This window comes from Rhipicephalus sanguineus, chromosome 1 (genome assembly GCF_013339695.2).
Source record: "Rhipicephalus sanguineus isolate Rsan-2018 chromosome 1, BIME_Rsan_1.4, whole genome shotgun sequence".
Lineage (NCBI taxonomy): Eukaryota > Metazoa > Arthropoda > Arachnida > Ixodida > Ixodidae > Rhipicephalus > Rhipicephalus sanguineus.
Window position 1 is genome coordinate 201,644,522 of NC_051176.1, and position 22,698 is coordinate 201,667,219.

A 22,698-nucleotide genomic window follows, 5' to 3' on the forward strand; every position below is an offset into this window, starting at 1 on the left:
ACAGGTCTTAAAGCATTTCATGAATGCACTAATGGAGCACTGCAAGCCTTTGATTTCATACGATCCTCACTGCTGTACGAGAGTGCACACTTATGAACACAGTTTTTTCTTTGCATTTTTACACAACAATGGGCATTGCACAAAATTCTGAGAAGCCTGCCATTTCTGAGAACATGAGCTGGAGGCTATATCTTTAAAAGTTACTTTTTTTTTCTGCCCTTCAACATATGCTAAGACATGACACGCACAACACCTACTACAAAGCGCTTCTTACAGAAAATAGGTTGATCTGGAAGTGTGATGTGTTCTTGCGCGGAATCAGAGGAAATCGAACACCTTGTGATCTCAAAGCTTCACAAAGAAAAAAATCAAGAGATAAATTGAGCACTCTGCAGCTTTTGCAGGAAAGAATATTGGGGCCATATCAAACGACTGAACTACAAAAGCGCACATTTAATGCTTTTAAATAATTTTTGCAAGAATCAAGAACAGTGGAAAATTATTAGAGCAGTTTCTGCAGCAGTATGTGGTGTACAAGATGCCCTTGACATTCATCTTGTTGCAACCTACGTTTTGCCCTTGTATATGCACATTGTATTGTGAAGCATACAAGTGAGCATAAGAGAAATGCACACAACTACTGTATTGCAAACTGCGAGTTCTCACAGACAATAAGATAGTTCGAATTTTATGCGAGTTTATGCACTTCAATCTCTTTTCTCTTTTAGCTTATTTGCGTGTTTGCTACAATAGCAGCAAGCGAATATTTGCCATGCACTGCTTTTTTTCTTGTTTTCTCCTTTGTTTGAACCTGGACTATCTTGCCATGCACTGTTAGCTTAAGAGAAAAGCAGCAGTGGGCATCACACATGACGCCAACCTCTCCTACACACACATTTAATAATAAAAGATGCAATAGTGAAAGTTATTGACAAAGCACAGTATGAGGTAGAACAGAGAGTGCAAACATGGCTGCCGAATCACCAGCACCACAGGTTTAATGCACTGCCAGGTCACTGAAACCTTGTTGGAGTTTTGAAATACTGCATCAGACAAGTTAGCAGTATAGTGTTTTAGTTAAGCATGTTATGCATCTTTGGTCCACGCTTCCCCAGAGCGGAGCAAAGGTAACTGATGCTTTAGCTGCATTTTAGCATATCCAAGTGAATTTTTTTTTACTATTAGCACTATCTAACAGAATACAGTTAGTGAATGCTTAAAGTAATTTTTTTTTTACACAGTACTACAAATATCTAGAGAGAGGTTTTTGTTCATAAGATATTTGGTCATGTACCTGTAATGCGTAAACGGCCCATTTTGACTTTTTCAAGGCTTGCACTGTGTATTATAACATAAGCTGCAGTCAGTCGAGAGCCAGGAATTTTTTTCAGAGGGGGTATGCCCTTGACCGTGAAGTGACGACTAGGCAAGGCAAGTGTTGAGTGTTGTTTTTATGCAAAGTATTATACTGTAGAAATTTCAGCAAGGGCACATGCCTGCTGTACCACCCCCTGGGGGTACAGCAGTACCCCCCATTTGACGTGAAAGCAAACGAAGACATGATTCACCGCAAGCAGCCATTTCAGACTAACTAGATAACTAGTGAAAGACAGTGGCCATCCTCCGCTTAGGTAGCTTCTAAATAGAGCATGTTTCTCGCTACACTTTCCTGCTTGCTGCTAAATGGATGGCACATGCACATTTGCGTTCCCACGCAGCAGCCAAGTGCAGTGGGTTGTATGAACTCTCAAGTAAAACAGTCTAGTAGTGTTGAGACAACATATTTTTATCTATTCAGCACAATATGACTGCACATCTTCATCCCGAACTAAAAAGAAAAGGCTTTAAAGCTGTATTAAATCAAGTGACATAATATGTGAAAGTTTAACCCTTTCCCTCCCATTGACGAGTATAGTAGTCATGAAATTATGTACCAAAATGACCGACGACGACTATACCAGTCGTCAACAAAAAATGGTCACACATAGATCCAATGATGACTATACTCGTCACAGTTGTGTTTCTTGACGCTAGATGACCACATCTAGCGTCAGGGATCCCTGCAACACCTTTGAACATGGCAATTTTGCCCAGCTGCTAGCCGACAGTATTCTAAATAAAGATATCTTAAATGCAACTAGGATCCTGCCATACCACTCGCTAGACTGCCTGCCTTTTTTCTTTTAAACTAAATCTACATGACTACCACTCTTCTGCTCATTTTTCCACAAAATTAAACAACATGGCTATAGAGTGTGCTTTTTTAAATGTCATGAATAAGTTGTGGTTTGTCTCCTCTTCTCTTGTGTCCTCGTCATCGTTGCGCTATGTTAAACATGTTCAAGTATTATCACCAACTGGCCCAGCTATCAGTTCTTCTATAGATGACCACACTTGACCATGTTGTGCGATTTGTGCCATGAATTTTATTGCATTGCCATGCGGTGAAGCCACCTTCGAGCTATCTTTTTTTACGCAATTAGTGAAATAAAAAACCCATTGAACTGAAATGGTGCCGTTTTATTCAGAAAAAAAAGCTCTACAAATTGAGCGAAAAAATTTTTCCGCTAAGTTTGGCACAATTTTGTTTTCTCACGGTAGGGAAAGGGTTGAAGGAATATGGCAGCACAGCACCTTCTTTATTATTTTAGAAAACAGCAAAACTGCCAACATTCATAGGCAATGTCTGTAGACTTTTATGGAGAATGTCATTCTGTGCTGTTTAAACTGAACACAAAGACAGAAAGGTGAATTTTCTTTGCAAGCACTATGTGAAACCTCCTGGTGACAGTTGATTTCATGAACTGCATAGCAGTTCATATCACTCATGTGCATCACTTAATTGAGAGAAAGGTTTCTTTTGGAAGACTTGCAACAGTCAAATCAAGAGACAATTAATTTGTATTTTGTGACCCGACTGCAGGAGGACGATGGCCTTACCAGCTGGTACAAAAAAATTGGCAAAGAAGACAAGTGGCCAATACAACCTAAAACACTGCACTGTCAAACACTGCTGATTGCAATAAAGGCACAGAAACCGAAAGCCACTAGAGGTGAAAAACAATCAATCTAAAGGGAAATCACCATTCCCAGTTTCACCTTCTAAAAGACATTATATGTACAGAATTTCTTGACGATCATCTCTGGCAGATATATGTAGCACAATGAAGGCACAAAATACAATTTGGTGCTTCTTTCCATGCTTTTCTGTCTCTTCTATTCATCTAGTGATACCAGCAAGGTCATGTGTGCGATGCCAACAGGATAAAACCAGTCAGTTTCCAAATGACAAGGGATGACTGAAAATCAAGTACCACTGCTTGAGAAGACATAGCTTTTGCTGCACTGCGGAGCACTTGTAAGGAGTGTAGCAACGGCAAGTGAGAAATCACGGCAGCCACACAGTTGTTGATTAGACACTCCCAACTTCCTATTACAGCACGATTTCACAGACACAACCAAATGAATCCAGCAAACAATTAAGTTAAGGAAAGCATAGGGGACATTACTATGTGTTATTTTTAACTGTAGTGTAGTAATTATGAAATCAATGGAAATGAACTAAAGTGGACAAAAAAACACCTTTGCCATCAGTGGCACCCAAACCCACAACCTCCTATGCATCTGGTGACACCAGCAAAGTCATGTGTGTAATGCCAACAGGATAAAACCAATCAGTTTCCCGTCTGAAAAACACCTTTGCACCAACGACAGCACAGGTGAAAACACTGAAAATGCAGAAGCTTTAACCAAAAAAAAAAAAGAAAAAAAAGATAGAGGACTTTTTGTTTAGGTCTGGCGGTCCCATGCCGCCGATTTCCTACAGGGTGGGTGCCCTCCCAAACTATACACTTCGTTCTGCCAAGTCTCTTGTACCAATTCTTGGTTATACCATTCTTGGTTAAACCAAAGTAATCTGTTAAAGTTTAGGTGTCCCCTGTGTGAGTTCAATGATACCGAATAGACTAAATCCTAATTATGATAAGCCACTGCAATGTGTTGCAGTTTTGCACACAGTTCCTTTGCAGGAACAGGACACAACTTCAGTCTGAGTTCCATTGCCATTGTTGTGCAAGTATGGACTAGGCCCTGACTAGCAATGCTCAAGATTTCTGTAAAAATCATGTTTTGATTAGTTAATCATGAACACGCAATGAACAATAAGAGCACGAAAAAGACAAGCACAAGATGAGAAAAATCGAGATGTAAGCCAGCCTTGCACTTGCTTGTATATCATACTCATGCATATATGCTGCATACCTATTAGCAATGGCACTGTTTCATGAATGAAGCCAGACAACAATTCATCTTTTTTTAGCAACCTCTGTAAAACAAAATGCCTAGATACTTTTAATAAACATGCAACAACGACATAAGTGTTCACTTAAGACATACAAATAAACGAAAAACAAATCTGCTACTGCTGCATCTCAAAAACGCATGTCCCTGTAACATGAGCACACAGCTCAAGCTGCCATGCAAAAATGCAAAAAGCTCATTTCTCAATCCCCAGTCTCACACACAGATGACTTTGCTATGCTATTCCTGCGAACACCCTAAAGGGATCCCTGCAACACTTTTGAACATGGCAATTTTGCCCAGCTACTAGCCGACAGTATTCTAAATAAAGATATCTTAAATGCAACTAGGATTCTGCCATACCACTCGCTAGACTGCCTGCCTTTTTTCTTTTAAACTAAATCTACATGACTACCACTTTTCTGCTCACTTTTCCACAAGATTAAACAACATGGCTATAGAGTGTGCTTTTTTAAATGTCATGAATAAGTTGTGCCTTTGGAAAAAAAGTGAGAAATATTAATGATAGCACATTGGCACCATCTGGTGGCAAAGAACATTAACACTACACCACTACTAGAGCCTTCAAGATGACCAGATAATGGAAGCTTATACAATATAGACTACGGCAATAGAAAAAATGTCTAATGCAATGATTAAAATCAGCATGCTCGACATCCACTGCAGTGGCTAAAGAGCTGCTAAGCATGAGGTTACACATTGAACTGCTGGCCATGGTGACTGGATTTATATGGGACACAATGCAAGAAACACCAATGGGCTAAGACTTAGGTGCAACCTCAGGTGGTCAAAAGTAATCCGAAGTTACACATTACAACAAGCCAAATAATTGTACTGTGGTTTTGGCACGGCACGTGCTCTGAACAAGGCACACAGCTTGGAGTGCAAGATCAAGCATGACAAGGAAGGGGGGAGGGGCTACACAGATGAGGCAACAACTGTATTTTGACTGCCGAAAATTCCTTTTAGTCAGCGCGTATGCGACTGCTTGTTAAAATCCTGCTTAAGAAGGTATTTCTGATTACCAAACATATACCACACCTTTCACAGAAAGTGTTGCAGGGTCACATTAATATCTTAACTTCCTAGGCAGCAAATGAGTGAAACCACAGTCCAAACTGCTGTTTATTAACATGAAATTTAAAAACTAATCAATATTTGTGCAACCGCGATGCCTAGAGTTGTGAGAGTGAGAAACTGTTATGAAAGGACGCATGCTAACAAAGCAAGCAGGCATATCAAAAGTTCAAAAGGGGAGCCAGACAAACAGAAACGCCTAAGGTGTTATACAAAAGGCAAGGAATGAGCAAGTTGTAAAAAGCGATACCTCATTGTACTGTTCCCATCACAATGGCAACGAGAGTGGTTCGAGGATGGAAGAGGAATAAAAACGGGCAAAGGGAGCAAAAGGGAAAAGAAGACACCACTGTCAGCGGTAGCCCTTTTGACTAAAGGTCCTTTGAACTAAAGATATTATGAACCACTTACACCAAGTAACCAGAAGTGAGCACTCCAAAAGAGGCATAAAGGCTGCTTCTAGCACTATAAGGCACTAATATGACACACTTAAAATAGATGCACACAATTCTCTATGGTGTTTTGCAACTTTTTCAGAAAGGTAGAGCTAAAAAAACATGAAAAGACAAAATATACACACTACACAAAAGTTCGTTATTTTTAGCGAAGTTATACCTACAAGGCATGCATTATTGTTAATCTGCAACATGTGAGATGGTTCAAGGCCAACTCCAGCGATTTTTTGACCATGTCAAGGTAATAGCGATTCTATGTTCCCGAGACACTGCTGTCACACGCCTGACAGTAGAAATGCTCAGAAAATTTGAAAATTCTAAAAAAGCGAAAATTCATATGTAAAGTATGGTGATACCACATCGGCTGAAGTGTGCGCATGCACAAACTTTGTTGCATGGAAACTCTTTCCATAGCACGTACTGGATCTCTTTGTGCACGGTAAGCTATGCACCATGTAAAAGGTGGCTCGTACTTGGCTTGTAATTAATTTCATCGATCCTATAGCTGCAATGCTAAACACCGCTATCCACAAGCTTACTTGTTCTTCCAATAACAACATAAGAGAGTTACAGTTTGTTTACAAACTTCTTAGCATTTTACCCGATTACCATAGCCACTAACTTGAGTGGCCTGGACAGGTGGGTGCATATGACAGTAGGGTGTGTCCAGATAAGATCGAACACGAGGTCCCGGTCACCATTCCCGATTGTGATGAAATTTACTGTAGGTCTAGGCATTACACCCAGAACAATGGTTTCGCAGTTAGTTTTGCGAAAAAAAGATTTGTTCGCCTGAAAAAAAAATATACAAATTTTGGCCGCAAAAAAACGCTTTTCCGCCAATTTCGCGATTTCTGAATTTTGAGCGCACCTAGGGAAAAAACGGTGCACTTCTTCGTCACAATATTTATTCCCCTTAAAGAACAAGTGAAACACAATCTTATGAGGCTATTATTTTTCTTGCTTGTCGAAGCACTTTTGAAGAAAAAAATCACAAACTTGGCAAATCGCACAAAATACCTGTATTTCAGGAATTTATTGCTGCAAGCACGTTAAAGTGAGGGTAATAAAAATAGGTAAATATTAACTTTGATACTTTCGCTCTTTTTAAAATAATTTGCGTGGTTTTACCGCGCTCCGTTTTACTCGATAATTGCGCTGAAACGTAAGTAATTTACCAAAAACGCCGAACTTTGAAAATGATTTTCTCAAAAAGGCCATTTTTAATTTTTTTTAAATCCCTCTGATTGAAGTCAAGGGCGTCGTCTACCATTGTGCAGAAAAAAACGTTGCATTATTTTGGTTGCTAACAAGTTATAGTGCGTCACATGTGACCATGCCAGCCTAGCGGCCGCGTCGTTTCTTATTGGCTGAAACTCGGATATAAGTTGCTAAAAATACTTGTACGTGACATAATCACAAATCAGCAGCTCCACACCAACAAATGCGCAGTCCGGTGTCATGGTTCAGCAAGCTTTGTCTTGCGATCAGCCGCTTGACAAACCCGCAGCAGCGGCCGCTTGATGCTGCGGGCACTCACATTATATGAGTGCCGCTTCGACGGCGGATGAGCTCCGCTTGCGCGTGAAAACTACGGTAAGAGGACGAATGAGATAAGGAATGCATCACTGTGAAAGTTAAAGGCCGTTATGTGTCAACAAATGTCATAGTATGCACTGCCGGCGATTTCCCAGTGAGCGCCTCCGGTAGTGCGCTCATGTGTTGCTTTCTCTCTTCTGATGGGCTAAAGATAATTAGGATCATTCTATGAGCAACAGATGACACAAAAGAAAGCCATTGACATCTAAAGAAAGCTGTCATACGTGCTTCCGATGGTCAAACTACTCAAATTGCAGTTCTTCATCTCGTGCCAGAACACTTGCGTCAGCCGGCTGTGAAAAGAAGTGTGTCCAAGTTGTTTGCTTCATTGAAGAACCGCTTTTACAATACTCTCTTGTTGTGCGTCGGCAGATCGAATATTCAACGCAAGTCGAGCGTTTATCACGATATTATGCGGCTTCGGGCATAACAGCAGGGGAAAAAATACATCCGTGCTGTATTGAAGGCGCTCACTGGGAAATCGCCGGCAGTGTTTTCGTTGCATACTATGACATTTGTTGGCACTTAACAGCCTCTAACTTTCACAGTGATACCTTCCTTATCTCATTCGTCCTCTTAGCGTAGTTTTCACGCGCAAGCAGAGCTCATCCGCCGTCGAAGCGGCACTCATGTAATATGAGTGCCCGCAGCATCGAGCGGCCGCTGCTGCGGGTTTGTCAAGCGGCTGATCGCAAGACGAAGCTTGCTGAACCATGACACCGGACTGCGCATTTGTTGGTGTGGAGCTGCTGATTTGTGATTATGTCACGTACAAGTATTTTTAGCAACTTATATCCGAGTTTCAGCCAATAAGGAACGACGCGGCCGCTAGGCTGGCATGGTCACATGTGAGGCACTATAACTTGTTAGCAACCAACATAATGCAACGTTTTTTTCTGCAGAATGGTAGACGACGCCCTTGACTTCAATCAGAGGGATTTAAAAAAAAAATTAAAAACGGCCTTTTTGAGAAAATCATTTTCAAAGTTCGGCGTTTTTGGTAAATCACTTACGTTTCAGCGCAATTATCGAGTAAAACGGAGCGCGGTAAAACCACGCTAATTATTTTAAAAAAGAGCGAAAGTATCAAAGTTAATATTTACCCATTTTTATTATCCTCACTTTAACTTGCCTGCAGCAATAAATTCCTGAAAAACAGGTATTTCGTGCGATTTGCCAAGTTTGTGATTTTTTTCTTCAAAAGTGCTTCGACAAGCAAGGGAAGTAATAGCCTCATAAGATTGTATTTCACTTGTTCTTTAAGGGGAATAAATATTTTGATGGAGAAGTGCACCGTTTTTTCCCTAGGTGCGCTCAAAATTCAGAAATCGCAAAATTGGCGGAAAAACGTTTTTTGCGGCCAAAATTTGTATATTTTTTTTTTCAGGTGGACAAATTTTTTTTTCGCAAAACTAACTGCGAAACCATTGTTCTGGGTGTAATGCCTAGGCCTGCAGTAAATTTCATCACAATCGGGAATGGTGACCGGGACCTCGTGTTCGATCTTATCTGGACACACCCAGTAGAGAGATGAACCAGGCAAGCACATGACATAAACAAGTATATTGTGCTTCATTGCTGGCGCAAATTTTTGGTAGCAGCGTAATTATGAATTCCTTGGCTTTAAAACTTCTTAACGTCAAGGACACTTGATAAAACACAAACGATTGTTGTCTTCTTGACGTTGCAGCGGTTTGCTCGTTGCATCCCCGAACACCCGTATCAGGGCTTCCATCACTCCCGTCGCTGTGCTCACGCTGACATCACACGCAATGCGGCCAATAATTTTTGATATCCAAGTGGGTGGTTTTAGATAACCAAAAAAAATTTATTTGTAAGCAATCTGCACATTTCTCAAGCCTGTACTTTGCATAAATTACAGAAGTGTGCAAAGGACACATACCCAGCAATGCATAGACTTCGAAAAATCGCCACAGTTGGCCGTTGGGCTTAATAAGAAAAGAAAAAGTGAAATGCTGATTTTACTGTTTATATAACAAAAAAAAAAGCTTTTCAAATAAACTAGTGTTAGCCAAGTTAGGGCATGCACCACAGCTTTATGCAATTATTTTAATGATGCTGCTCTTGCTCACTACAGAAATCTTCAACATTTTCAAATACCAGTCGACGAAACCAATTTTCAACAAAGGAATTGGAAGCAAAGAATAACCCTCGTCTGGCCCACTTACTACAATAGGCAACCTAGCAGAGCCTTTTCCTCAGAACTCAGTACTTAGTCCTATTTAAAACACAGCAGAAGCAATATTCCACGTTCTCATGAAATTCAGTTTGTTCATAATAAAATTACGTATGAATTTTCAATATAAAATAATGGATAATAGTTGCAGTCAGTTCCTTAAGAATTCTGCATAATATAAATGCCTCAAAATATAGCTTTGGCTTCTGGGCTCAACAAAAAGGCATGCATGTCCCCATTTATTTAAAGACTGTGTTCAAAAAAGGAGATAGAATGCTTGATGGAGCGAAACGATTCGCTGAGCAGAAGTGCACTACTATGCCAACTGATGGTGGAAAGAATAACCCATATGAAAAGGCACATTATAAACAAGGAAAGCGACATCTGCAACGATACAACTACAGAAAGACCACCCTCTCGGACTGCTGAACAATGTCACTGCCACATCCTACAAGGTGTCTGTGCCATGAATATTGTTGATAAAGATGCCATTAACTACCAGGTTTCTGTACACACACATAAGTGACACTGAGATGGGCTACTTCACCAAATGCAGTCCTTCCAATGATATGGCACTGCAATTTCTATCAATCCACTTTGCTAGTTTGTAGTGATTAATAATACTAGTTTTTCTGTCAACAGTACTGAGTCAAAGAAGTCAACTGTGAGGTTTGAGACAGCTGGTGACAAAGGTAAAGGCCACTTAAATCTTGTTGTATCAATCATCTTTCAGTTACTGCTTCCATATCCAGACTACAAATGAAACGTACATTATAACTAGCTTAAAGAAAGACCTAATTACTTCAGAATACTTTTCAAGATTTAATAACAGAATGGAAATGTTAAAATATACCAAACATTGATACAGTTAAACCTCAACGCAACAATTTTTTTTTACTTTTTAATAACATACATAGAATGCTACGAATTGGATTCTCCAGACCACTACAGCAAAAGAAGACTGAAGAATTTAACAAAAATTTGATACCAGACATTAGTGTCAGGACGGTTGAATCATGAACACCACGCTCAGCAGCCTAAGATTAGTAGTGCAAGAGCAATGACGATTCACTCCACTGATGTGTACAGTCCATATAAAATGTGATGTCCTTGTGCAACACACATGCATTCAGGATTGTGAGAAGTGGCTGACACCAACAAGACAAGAGGGGTGAAGCCTGTGCACAAATAATTTCTGTAATTGGTGTGAGAAATGTAGGCCTAAATTTAAGGTACTTAATCTATGAATCTATGAAAACTCATGTAATGATGTAGGTGGCTGATTTTTAGGACTTCTCTATACCAATGTTTAACTGCAGTCATGCCAGGGTTTAGTCCATGAATTGACACATAAAATTCCAAATTACGCTTTGGGGTGAACTTCGCTACCCATGCTCGGCTTACTTTCGCACAGAGATGTACAAACTTTACAGAAGGTGGGTAGAACTGTAATCAACTATGAAGCAAATGTTGAAGCAAACAGTTGCATGCGTACGAAATTTAAGATCTAGTTCCACTTCATTAATGGCACAATCACGAAAACGAAAGGTTCACGTCAATTCATTTTTTTTTTTACATGGTAGCAGGTCTCGCACAAAATAGATGGTCAATTATTTTCATCGCAATTTTCAGTTCTAAAGTGAAGCACAGAACTTACTTTTAGACATGGGTTACAAGTCGGGGACAGTGGTACATCCTAACAGGCTCCCGAAATTCTGCCATTAGCCAGTACATTTCAACTTAACTTTTTCGTTACCGCGAGAAAATGATTATTTTTCATATGTCTCGGGAAGAGAGTTTTTGCCACTTTGAAATGTGCTCCAGCATGCATTGCAGCATACCAAATTATGCATAATAAAATGGTCTTTCAAAAAAAATATAATTTGTAAAGCAACAAAAATATTGTGGAATGTATAAAAATTTTAAGGTGTGTAACATTTTGTCGCCAGCTGATAAAGAGAGCAATAAAAAAACACTATATATGCAGAAACACTCAGAACAAATAAAATTCAGAATGTACATACAGTGGAACCCCGATTATGACTTTGAGGGGACCACGCAAAACCGTCGTATAATCCGGGTGTCGTATAATCGAAAAACTGAAAATATTGGCAGTGGCAGACAGCTTTGCCCAAAAAGGGGGCACAGACCGCCTCAATAGCCCATGACATGACCCTGAGGTTCTCCAAGGATGGTAGATTAAATTATTTTTGAAAATAGGAGCTAATGGCAGCATTACTTTGTTAAATGAGGTGTGAGCGAGTCGTTATTCTTAACTTTAAAATATAGAATCCAACGCGCATCTTTCTCCCGATAAATCGAGCCTGAGAAGTGTCTGCACGTGAAAACGAAACCGAAACCGCGTCGGCAACAGCCTTCCGTCGGAAGAGTCAGACACAGTGTCATCGCCATCACATAATGGCGACGGAGCACGAGTTTGCGTAGGATACTTTCGTGCACGACTGAGCTGTGCGCATCATATTTGTTCCCTTGTGAAGTCCCTTGTGTGATGTCCCGCTGTTATTATGAACGTCCATATCAAGCGAAAGTTATTTTGCACTGTGAAAATAGCTGCGTCGCGCCCTTTTGCGTGCTCAAGGCCTGTGACTGTGAGTGCTGCAAACAAAGGCAGGAGGTCAGCTGGATGTCGACCAGGAAAAGTTTCCACGGACTGAAAACGTGAAAATACCCGAATCTCAAAGATGTGCTTTACGGCCAGTTGGAGCTTCTCCGTGTACTAGATAGAGCTTATCTAGGTAACGACTCTGGATACGCATGCGATCGAGGCGTATCCTGGAGCGATCTTAAAAGTCAGGGAAAGTGGATCACAGAAGCGCATGAATTGCCTGGAGAATAAATTTTCCATTCGAAGAAGGCATAGTGTCGCACTCTCTACTTTTCTAATCGACAACCTAGGGGAACTTAAGTTCTTATTTTGCACTCGGGAATATTTTTGTCGGCGTCCGATTCGAGTAAAGGTGGTGTTTTCTCTCGGACGGAATCGAAAAGCCGTCGTAAGATGCGGGAACGGCGTAAAATTGCGTCGTATAACGAAGGTTTTAAATACATTATTTCTATGGGGGTTTTGCCGGGACCAAACTGATTCGTCGTAAAATGCGGGTCGTTGGAAAACCGGGGGACGTAAAATCGAGGTTCCACTGTATTGAAGATAAATGACCCAGGAATCGTATAAAAATAATTAACGTTCTACACAATGTTTCTATCAAAATAGACAAAAAAAAAATTTGAGCCGAGGTACTGCTTAACTGCTCGTGCAATGCGGCGAAGCATTTCCTGGTTTTTCGTGAGACGCAGGTGCACTCGTGCCCTTTTCGCATAAAATCTTTGTTCTTTTACGAGAATAGTCTGCTGGTGTTCCAATATAGATGGATCCCCGCGATGTGAACAACACCTATATAAATCAGATGTGCAATGAACTTCACCAGTTCGTCTGGCTTGACCTCTTTCCATGAGCCACCTCTCTCCGCATAGGCTAGCGCTTCAAAATTTACATCCAAGCGTATTTATTCGTATTTCTGCAGATAGTATAAAAAAAAAAGAACGAAATCATGCGCAGTCCTAAAACGTCTCGCACTGCACTATAGTGCGGGGCCGAGATCTGCTCCAGCGGCCTTCTTGTCATGAGGAGAAGCTTTGCAGCCGGCGCAAGCACATCACGCCCAAGCAACGTGTGGACCTCGCACGTAACCAGAGTAGCTCTAAGATTGTGCACAAAGGTCAGCAGCTACCCACCTGCGGCCGGAGGAGACCACTTGAGGCCGTAAACGAAATCAACCCCTGAACAGCTGAAAATGTTCGAGGCTGACTCAAAATATCGTTGCCATCAGAGCTTGAAGCTCAGGTGCTATCATCTTTGGACTCAAAGCTCGTCGTCACTAAATTCAGGTGTGGTTGCAAGACAATTTCGAGTGGCGCGCGTTTATCGCGGCGCAGGTGCATACCCATGCGCACGTGACCCCGCCGCCATAGGAGCAACTAGTGACACGAGATGCGGCCTTGCGTCTAATATAACAATAGAAGCGAAACCGAAGCTGCAGGAAACTGGCTGAAAAGGCCACGTCCACACATCATACATGCGGCGGACCTTCAGAAATAATTTTTGGTAGAATAAATCTTCCTCGACTCCAAACATTAGCTCTCAAGTGGATAGCTGGCATAAATTTCAGGCCATTATTACTGCTCAACATCGTCAGATTACGAAGCTGACACCATAATTTGGTATTTGACTTGCACAAGTTCTTTTGATTACAGAACTTTGATGTTATTGAAGCATAACCCCAAGCGGCACGCAATTCTTTCAAGTTCGTCAGCCAAGTGCATTTTCCCCAATGACACACACACATTGGTTCGCGCAAAGGTCTGTCAAAAATCACTACGTCGCCAAAACGGGCAAATTCAAACTGATTCTGAAAGTTCAGTGACTGGGCAAACTAGTAGTAGGTGCTAGGCACACTACAAACAAATTCAACATGCCAAAATCAACGATTCAAAGCATTGATTACCAGTGATCGATTTGAATAGGCGTGGTGACGGAAACGTTAAACTAGGTTTTTTATTACTTTATTATTGCTAGGCTGCCTTTGTACCACAAAATGTATCATATGTTTCATTATAACTCTCCCATCCAACCAGCCCATCATATTTCAGCCTGCAAATGTCCCCACAAGGCTGTCTACTCACCTAATGGTTGCACCAAGACCCTCCATCCCTACTCCTTCACTCAGACAGCTCGTGACTGGAGCAGTCTTCCCCCAAATGTCAAGCATCATTCCAACACGAATAGCTTTATCCATCATTCTAACACGGATCTTTGTTTTATTAACACCACCTTGTCAGCCCCCCACACATGTAATTCCTATCCTATTACTGTTATGTTTGCACTTACATGTACAGTAGAACCCCGCTGATACGTTTTTGAAGGGACCGTAGGAAATAAACGTAAGAGACGGGAAACGTAAGAGCCGAAAAACAGGAAAAACGGCAAAATATTTAGTGGTACAGAATTTTATTTCAATTCTTACGAGCAGCACGAAAATTGGCGCGCTCAGCCGCGATCTAGTCGATGGATAGAAACGCGGAGCTTAGGACGGCCTCATCCACAGAAATGTAATCAACGTATGTGATTTTTTAAACACCAACAGCTGTAGGCATGAAAGAACTAAGCACACGCAATCGCAATCGGCGCGGCGAGTCCGACCGCGAACCGCACGCACGACCACGCGAGCTCCAACCAGCTCGAACTCCTCCCGTTCTCCAACAAATAACGATGATGATGAGTCTACGCCAGCGCGATGGCAGAAGTGAATGCCAATCTCGAAGGCCTTGCTTTCGCAAGCAATTACGTCATACACGCCATGTTTGTGCAATACAAATCTCAGAGGCTATGCTTTTGTCAATAGTAAATGCCAATCTCGAAGGCCTTGCTTTCGCGAGCAGTTACGTCATAGACGCCATCTTTGCAATTTGAATCTCGAAGGCCATGCTTTTGTTTGCATCAATTGAAAGATTCTGTTGCTTGCGCCTCTCATGCGGCTAATATTACAGTCAAACGAGGCCAAACTGCGTGAAAATGCACCATGGCCGCTCTCTTTGGTAGTCACTCGGTCGGCTCCGAGCGCACTTCGCGACGTATCATACGGGAACGGTCCGACAGTTACGACGTAACAGCGGGGTTCCCAATACATTGTATCCTATAGGAGCTATGCCGGGACCGGCGGAAAACGACGTAACAGCCGGGAAAACGCAGCAGTGAGGAACGTAACAGCGGGGTTCTACTGTATAATCTTAAACTATTAGATGTTTGATTTTGTACTTTTCGTTAATCGTAGGACTTTGATGATATATGTCGTTTACTTCCTTCTGTTATGCTAATTTGTATTCTGTAGCTGTTCTTACCTCAGTTGCAAATCACTGATGTAGCCAGTGATTAGCAACTAAGGTAAAAACAGCGTGAAATTTTTCAATTTTGCAAGGGTATGTATACACGCACGACCATACATAAAGGGTGGTTGAACCATTGAACCGCCACGCCACGAAAAAATTTCTAGCTACACCCTGTTTAATCGTTTGTTCTACATTTTATACATGTACTAACAGGTGGTCCCCTGATAGTTTCTTTACTTTGGGACCTGCTTCTGTATTAAATTGACTTTGGAATTGTACTACTCCACAAAGCCCTGCATGGAACATAGGAAACAAGGCTCTCCCCAGTAGTTTTTAGGGGTGGTCATCACCAGAGAAGGGGAGGAAGGTTACATGTCACATGTAAAGTTTTCTTCCCCCCTTTTTTGTGTACTTTTTTATCCGTGGCAGTCCATAGTGCAATGATACCTCCTGAAGGCCAATTTTTTAGCCAATGTTTCTTGACAACACACTAGAAAAGAGTGCTTTTCTGAACTTTTACATTACATTTGTGCAATATTTTTGTTACTTGGGCACAAAATAAATGGGAACCTTGGAAAGAAAAATACTTTGGCCTAACTGACAATTATAATGGCAGAGTCCCCCATCAACAGGGTGAATGGTAAACCATGGGGAAAATCATAAGAGAAAGCAATATAATAACAGCTATATAGAGAGGCCATTTTAGTTATAACACACCACTGCAGAAAAGAAAACAGTTGCCATAGTCAACAGCACTAAGCACATTTTACACTAACTAATGAAAGCACTTTCAAACTGCATCTAAGCATGTTCAACACGAAAGCTTGCATAATTTCAGTTACTATATGCAATAAAATCCAGTAAAGCCTTAAGGGTGATTAAAACAGTAGAAAGAGTAGTGAATATGATTGCTAATGAATTATGTGTCATTACATAACTATGGTTAAAAGAACACTACATGAACCTTAAAAAGAATGTGATAAAGCATTTCTTCATAAGTTTGGTCACAAGGATAACAAAATCAGATCAAAGCAAGCAGAAAGAAAAGGAAAGTTCACAACACATCAACAAACCGTTCTCACTTTCTTGAAGTGCTGTAATGTGTCTGGACTCTTCTCGCACATTTCTGTGATGAGGATGACCCCTGTGATAAGCACACCTGCACGAAAAATTTTCAGGTATAAGCATTTCCAAAAACATGTACCTTAAGAAAACTTAAGTCATTTACAAATTACAGCAACGGGGAAAACTACAATCAACTTTCACATATACCGTATTAGCGTGCACAATGACTGCACTCGTACAATAAATGCACCTATAACCTTGGTCTTGTAGCATGATGTGACAGCAGCTGAAAAGTCATACCTTCATACCTGCGTTTATTTGGAGGGCCAAGAAAAAATGCGAAGCAGTGAGTGGAACCAAACAACATAAAGTTGAAAGGTTTCCGGCACAGATAGTTATCGCTGGCAGAATGTCACGATCGAAATCTTCGTGCTTACGGCTTCGAACGCACTTGTGGCTTTGTTTATTGCTGTGTTTTGGCGTTTGTTTCGGATAAAAGAATAGACAGTTGTGAACTTCGTGACCAGATTTGAATTGGTGAGCCTAAAAAGGATAAAGTGGTGAAGTGAAACTGCTGACTTTTGCTGAACTTCGTTTTGTGACAAAAAGGATGCAGGCGACGCGGAGCCAAACAGAGCTGAAAGAACGAAGTTTAGACAAATCCGTGTACTACCATCATTCCCATGCTGGCTGAAGCACCATGCGTTGCAGCTCCCATAGACACTAGCGCCAGAGTTCCCTCTAGTAAATATTGTAGAAAACTCTATGGTTTCCGGGAGTTGAACACTAGGTTGAACCCCATAGTTCCCAACAGACAATGTTATGCGGTAACATGAACAATGGTCTCAAACAGCACCCAGGAGCGAAACTTGTGGCTAAATAGTGTTCATATAAGTGCCAATTTTGAAGATAAGCATTTATAGGCATTTGTAAACATTTAAACACAAATGCCAAAAATAGGCATTTATAGGCACTATAAGGATGCTATTTAAGAATATAAAAGCCCTTCTTAAACTCGAATTCATGCTCACATATCAAAATGGTGCGATAGGAGTGCAAGGAACAAAACAGGTATTTGCCTAAAATCCGGTCTCTAGTGATGACGCTACAGCCTAGCTTTTTGGGACACTTCTGAAGATTTTCGATGCATCCGACTGCATTGAAAATAATTGGGAAGGTGACACTGTTACCTTTGCAAAAAAAAAACATCCTGTAGAATAAAAGAAAAATAAAAGGGAAGTGGGCAATTTATGTAACTGCAAAATGTAAAACTTTTTTTTAGCACCCCTAATCACTGCACCCCTAAATTTGCATCAAAATCTTTTTATAAAGAGTACAACCATTATGCGAGTAAACATAGTACGCCCTCTTCAAGTCATGATGTGGCCAATGCCACGCTGTGCAGCAAGAAATCTCCATGATATCCAGTTGCAGGCACCTGCTGGCCAGTGATTACGACTTTGGTACGTAAGCACTGAAAATGGTGCAAGACACTCACCATGGTTCTTCTCAGTGAGGAGTGACCGTGTTGCAGGAATAAACATTTCCATCAACTCTGGAACCTTTCTAATAATCCTGAAGGCACTCAAGGCAGCCTGCAAGCATAACAAAAATTGATTGTAAGAACAGGAAGTGAAAATGCGCAGCAATGTTAAAGAGGTCCTGAACAACTTTTCTAAGCAATCATCAAATGACCTCGTTATCGAAGTTTATTGCTTCACAAATCGATTGCCGCAAAAATTGTTTGAATCCGTCAAAAACGAGTAGAGCTGCAGGGTTTTGTCATATGCTTTAAGCGCTTTCTCTCTTTTCTCATCCAGACAATGCTGGAAGCTACACAGGGAGGGATGGCAAGGTGAAAAAAAGTTACATCAGTGCACATCATGACCTTCAGTGCACATTATGAAATGCGATCTCTCTCTCCTGCTGTGATTCGTGTGTGCGAGTGTGGCTCACTGAGTAACGTTAGCACACTATGGAGTGCAGACCAGCATGTGGCGGCACCCCATGGCAAGAAATGCATCTGATCCAAATGCCGGTCTTGCTTTATGTCAGCTATTGGCCAATAGCATGCTATCTGTTGTTTGACGTCAAGCAGCATGCACCCTGCCCACTGAAGACAGTGAGGACGGGCCTCTGTAAGAAGAGAGCACGCTTGAGAAAATGGTAACTTCGTGCTCCGCTTCTAAACTCTCCTTGCTGCACACAAGTGCAAGATTTGGCTGAGCTATTCATAGCAGTGTCTGCTTTCTGCAGGATGTGTTTTTCCACGAAGCCCAAGCAGTGGTTCATGACCCCTTTAAGTACAACAGTAAGCAGCAATTATATTTGTGGTTCTTGCTTAGATCGGTAGTTTGAAGAAATACCACCACAAAAGCAAAAATATTATACTAGGTACCTCAATCTGCATAACCTCTAATGTACTGAGAATAAAAAAAAAAGTGACACTTTTGCAAAACAGTGATAACAGAAGACGCATTAGATAACCACACAAATTAAGGTTCGTAGTTTTACCAGCCCTATATTTTGCAGTAAGCATTCACTTACTAATTAAATAACAAGCAAGGTGTCACACGCACACAGGCAAATGTGACCATATTTCACTTGATGACCAAGAACACCAGCCGTTGTAATATTGTCATGATGAAAAGTGCAGAAAGAAGTGTGCAAACACATCGCAATGCCTCACACTTCAATCTTTTCAGACACCGCAACATCCCACAATTGGGGCAAGGAAAGATGGCACATATATACACACTAGCCATCGCTGCTCACTCGGACTTTGCACCGACTGCTGATTACCTACAAAATAGACCACGCATTTCTACCCTTACAGACCAATGCCACGTACACCATGCACAGCCCGGCACTGTTGTTTTCACTGCATGGCACTTTTGTTCCTGCAATTATGCTTCTCTGACAGCACTTTGTCAAAGCTGCACAAATGCAGGTCACACTCTAACCTGCAATTAGTTCAAGCTAGAAAGCAAGAGGTTAGTAGGTAAGAATTTTATTGTTACACTATACACCTTTATCTGACTGTATTTTGCCTCCCGCTCCGCTCAGCCAGCTGGCGGTGGCACCTCTGAGCATGTGCCAGACAGTCACACGTGAGTGCGTGACCGACCCCTCGCATCGTGTCTGCTTGAGATAAGGCTGAGCAGAACACGAATGCATAGCGAGTGAGACCACGCGAGACAAGTAAAAACAAGCAAAATTGCTGCCTCCAGTGCTGAGAGTCCGAGCAGTGTAGTGTCAGAAACATAATGTTGAAATAAATTAGTTTATGTTTTAAAATAGAATTTGCTTTATTGCTGCAAAATAAGTGCACCTGTTTGTTTGTTTGTTTGTTTGTTTGTTTGTTTGTTTGTTTGTTTTTCAAGGTAGTTTTTGGGTTTCATCCTCAGATGGCGACAATCCAAAAATTGGACCTCTGCTTGGCTTGACTGGAAAAGTGATGGAAGTGACATTTTGCTGTTTGGAGCAGAAAAAATATTGCTTTGGAGCAGCCTTAAGTGTCTTCAGAGCAGAAAAAATGCTATTTTGGAGCAGCTATTGGTGGTTTCAGAGCAGATTGCAAAATATTCTTAACGACTCCTGGAGTCAAATAAGCATATCAGAAATATTAATATTGATTATTAAACATGCTGCACATACAATAATCACTGCAAATTGCAAGAAACAAATAATTAAGCAGATGGATGGTCATTGAAAACTAAGTAAGATGAGCTACATATATTTAAAATATCAGAACTTGTGGAAGAAATGATAAAGCGATAAAGCTGAGCATCAAATTATAAAAGTAGCCACAATCACATGTAACTATCGTCATAGCAGCAGTTTATATTAGTATGAGGTCAAAGCAATATGTTATTTCCACATTTCACCAAAATAACCATCATCGAAAATTAAAAAAAAAAAAAAACAGCTAATCGAGCTATACACTTACTTAAAGCTATAATCGAGCTATACACTAAACTTAAAATGCCAGTTCTTATGGCATAAATGAGGTTTAAGCTGATAAAATGGTAAATGTAGTCAGTCACACATCAAAGTCGCCATAGCAGAAGTTAGTAATCAGTATGACATCGAAATAATCTCACACACATTTCACCAAAACAGTCTGCTAGTCATGTGGCATTGTGGACGTCTGGCATTGTCAATATGCTAGTATGCAGCTAGTAAGCAAGCTACATACTAGCATACTTGGATGATAGTATGTACAGCTTTTTTTTGGTTTCGTTTAGGCTCCCTGGATGGTCGCATGGTTTAAGTTCATTGTTTTATTGCAATAGCAATTATATGGACAGTCACGGCTGGATTTTGCCATCGCCGCCGTCATGCACCATATATGTATAAGTATGTATATATATACATATATATATCAAAGTCCCAAAGAAAAATAATTCAGAAAAATGCTTCCGAAGCGCGGAATTGGACCAGCAGCCTCTCGTTCCGCAGCGCGCTAACCGCTACGCCAGAAAGCGCAGATCCTTCAGGTAGCTAACGGCGAGCGTTATATACACACCCTTTACCGATGGCAGGAGTCGGAGACGGCAGGCGCTTATAAGCGTTTCTTCATTACCAACGAGATGGCGCGACGGGCGCATTTAAAAGTCGTCTGCGAGCTCGCTTGCTTCTTATATTTGCGCAGGGAGAACCTTGCCCTTCCGCTGTCTGCTTGCGCGGTTTTCTCGTGGTGAGGAGAAAAGGGATGTTTCGAGCTTTCACCGTGATGTACGCGCTCATTTTACGGAGCGTACGAGAGTCACTCGAGCTCAAGGGACGCCGCTAAACGAACGAATAGAAGATGAGCGCGAACTATCAAGTGTCATAGCTCGACACTTGAAGCACGCTAGTTTCCTTCGCTGCTTCGGCCGCCTTTGCAACAGGAGCGCTGTTCAAACTGAGAGTATCCATTGGTGAGCCTCACTTCGTATAGCATTAGTTTCTTGCTATCGCATTCATTGCTTCGCCCTTGCGGCGAAACTGTGACTTTTTTAGTTTCCCAACACCATTTCGGAGCAGGTTCAGAGCAGTTACTAGCAAATATTACACTTTGGAGCAGCATGGAGCAGCATTTCTCTTTTGGAGGAGTTTGGAGCAATTGGAGCAACACTTCCATCCCTGCTGGAAAGATATTTGGCTAAATAAAGAGGCACGTTTTTGCTCTGGTCTTGGTTCGCGTTTGCGAGCCACGACCAGAGCAAAAACGTGCAATGGCTCTTAAATCATGGCTCCTTCTAACAGCCATATTGCCAGTGAGAGAGAAGAAAAAAAAAGCATTTTTAGAGCGAGGGAGGGGGGGGGGGGGGTTGGCATGCAGATTGTTTTTTATACCTTGATCTTAACACAAGTCTTTCCAAATATATATACACCTTTTATTATTGAGGACATGTTTTTATAAACAGCCCAAGCGTTCACAAACTTTGGCACAGCAAACTGGAACCAACACATTGCTTTTACACTACAGCGATTTTGCTGTTGCCTATTTTCACCTTCTTCAGGAACTTGTCTAAGTGAACATCCCTTTTGCCTCTGTTCCCCAAAGAAGACTTCACCATAGTAGAAGACTTTTGGTTCAAAGATGAACAATCTCTTTTTCCTTTTTTTGTGAACAGCATTTATTTTTCACAAAACTTCATTCCACATCCGCAATACGGTAGACTCTTGATAAACTCAAGGGAACCTCAGCATTTTGTTAGAATTATCAATATGACTCAGGGCAACATACCAACTTGCATTGTGATGTTTACTGTTTCTCAGGGCAGCAGCAACATCAGAGACTGCTTTGCATGATTGCCAGTAAAGTTATTAGACATCAGCGATCATACTGGTAGTCTTCATTATACAATGCATGCGTATGCAAGTAATGGATGAAATGTGCTGTGCCCTGCGAAAGCTGATAGCCCCTTCCCAATCTTAGGACACTTTCCCGCATGACACCAGTGTACCGCGGCGAAAGTGAAGCATTCAGCAAGCAATAGGCCAAGGCCAGACAGTCTCGGTTTTTTTTTTTTCTCCCTCAGTCAGTATGCAATTGTTGGTGCATGCAGTTTAGTTAGTTTGGCTGTTTTTGTA

General features: G+C 41.3%; 1 protein-coding gene across 4 annotated transcripts in view; it reads right to left on the reverse strand.

Moving 5' to 3' along the window:
* Positions 1-22,698, reverse strand: part of LOC119405515 (AP-1 complex subunit gamma-1) — a 116,155-nt gene that overhangs the window by 72,245 nt on the left and 21,212 nt on the right. For 3 of the 4 annotated variants that reach the window (XM_037672352.2, XM_037672373.2, XM_037672379.2), the window contains exons 4-5: positions 18,116-18,212; positions 16,626-16,711 (exon numbers count right to left, since the gene is read on the reverse strand). In XM_037672352.2, the coding sequence (XP_037528280.1) occupies positions 16,626-16,711; positions 18,116-18,212 (183 nt within the window). The remainder of the gene's footprint in view (positions 1-16,625; positions 16,712-18,115; positions 18,213-22,698) is intronic. The other variant, XM_037672366.2, reaches the window with a different exon arrangement.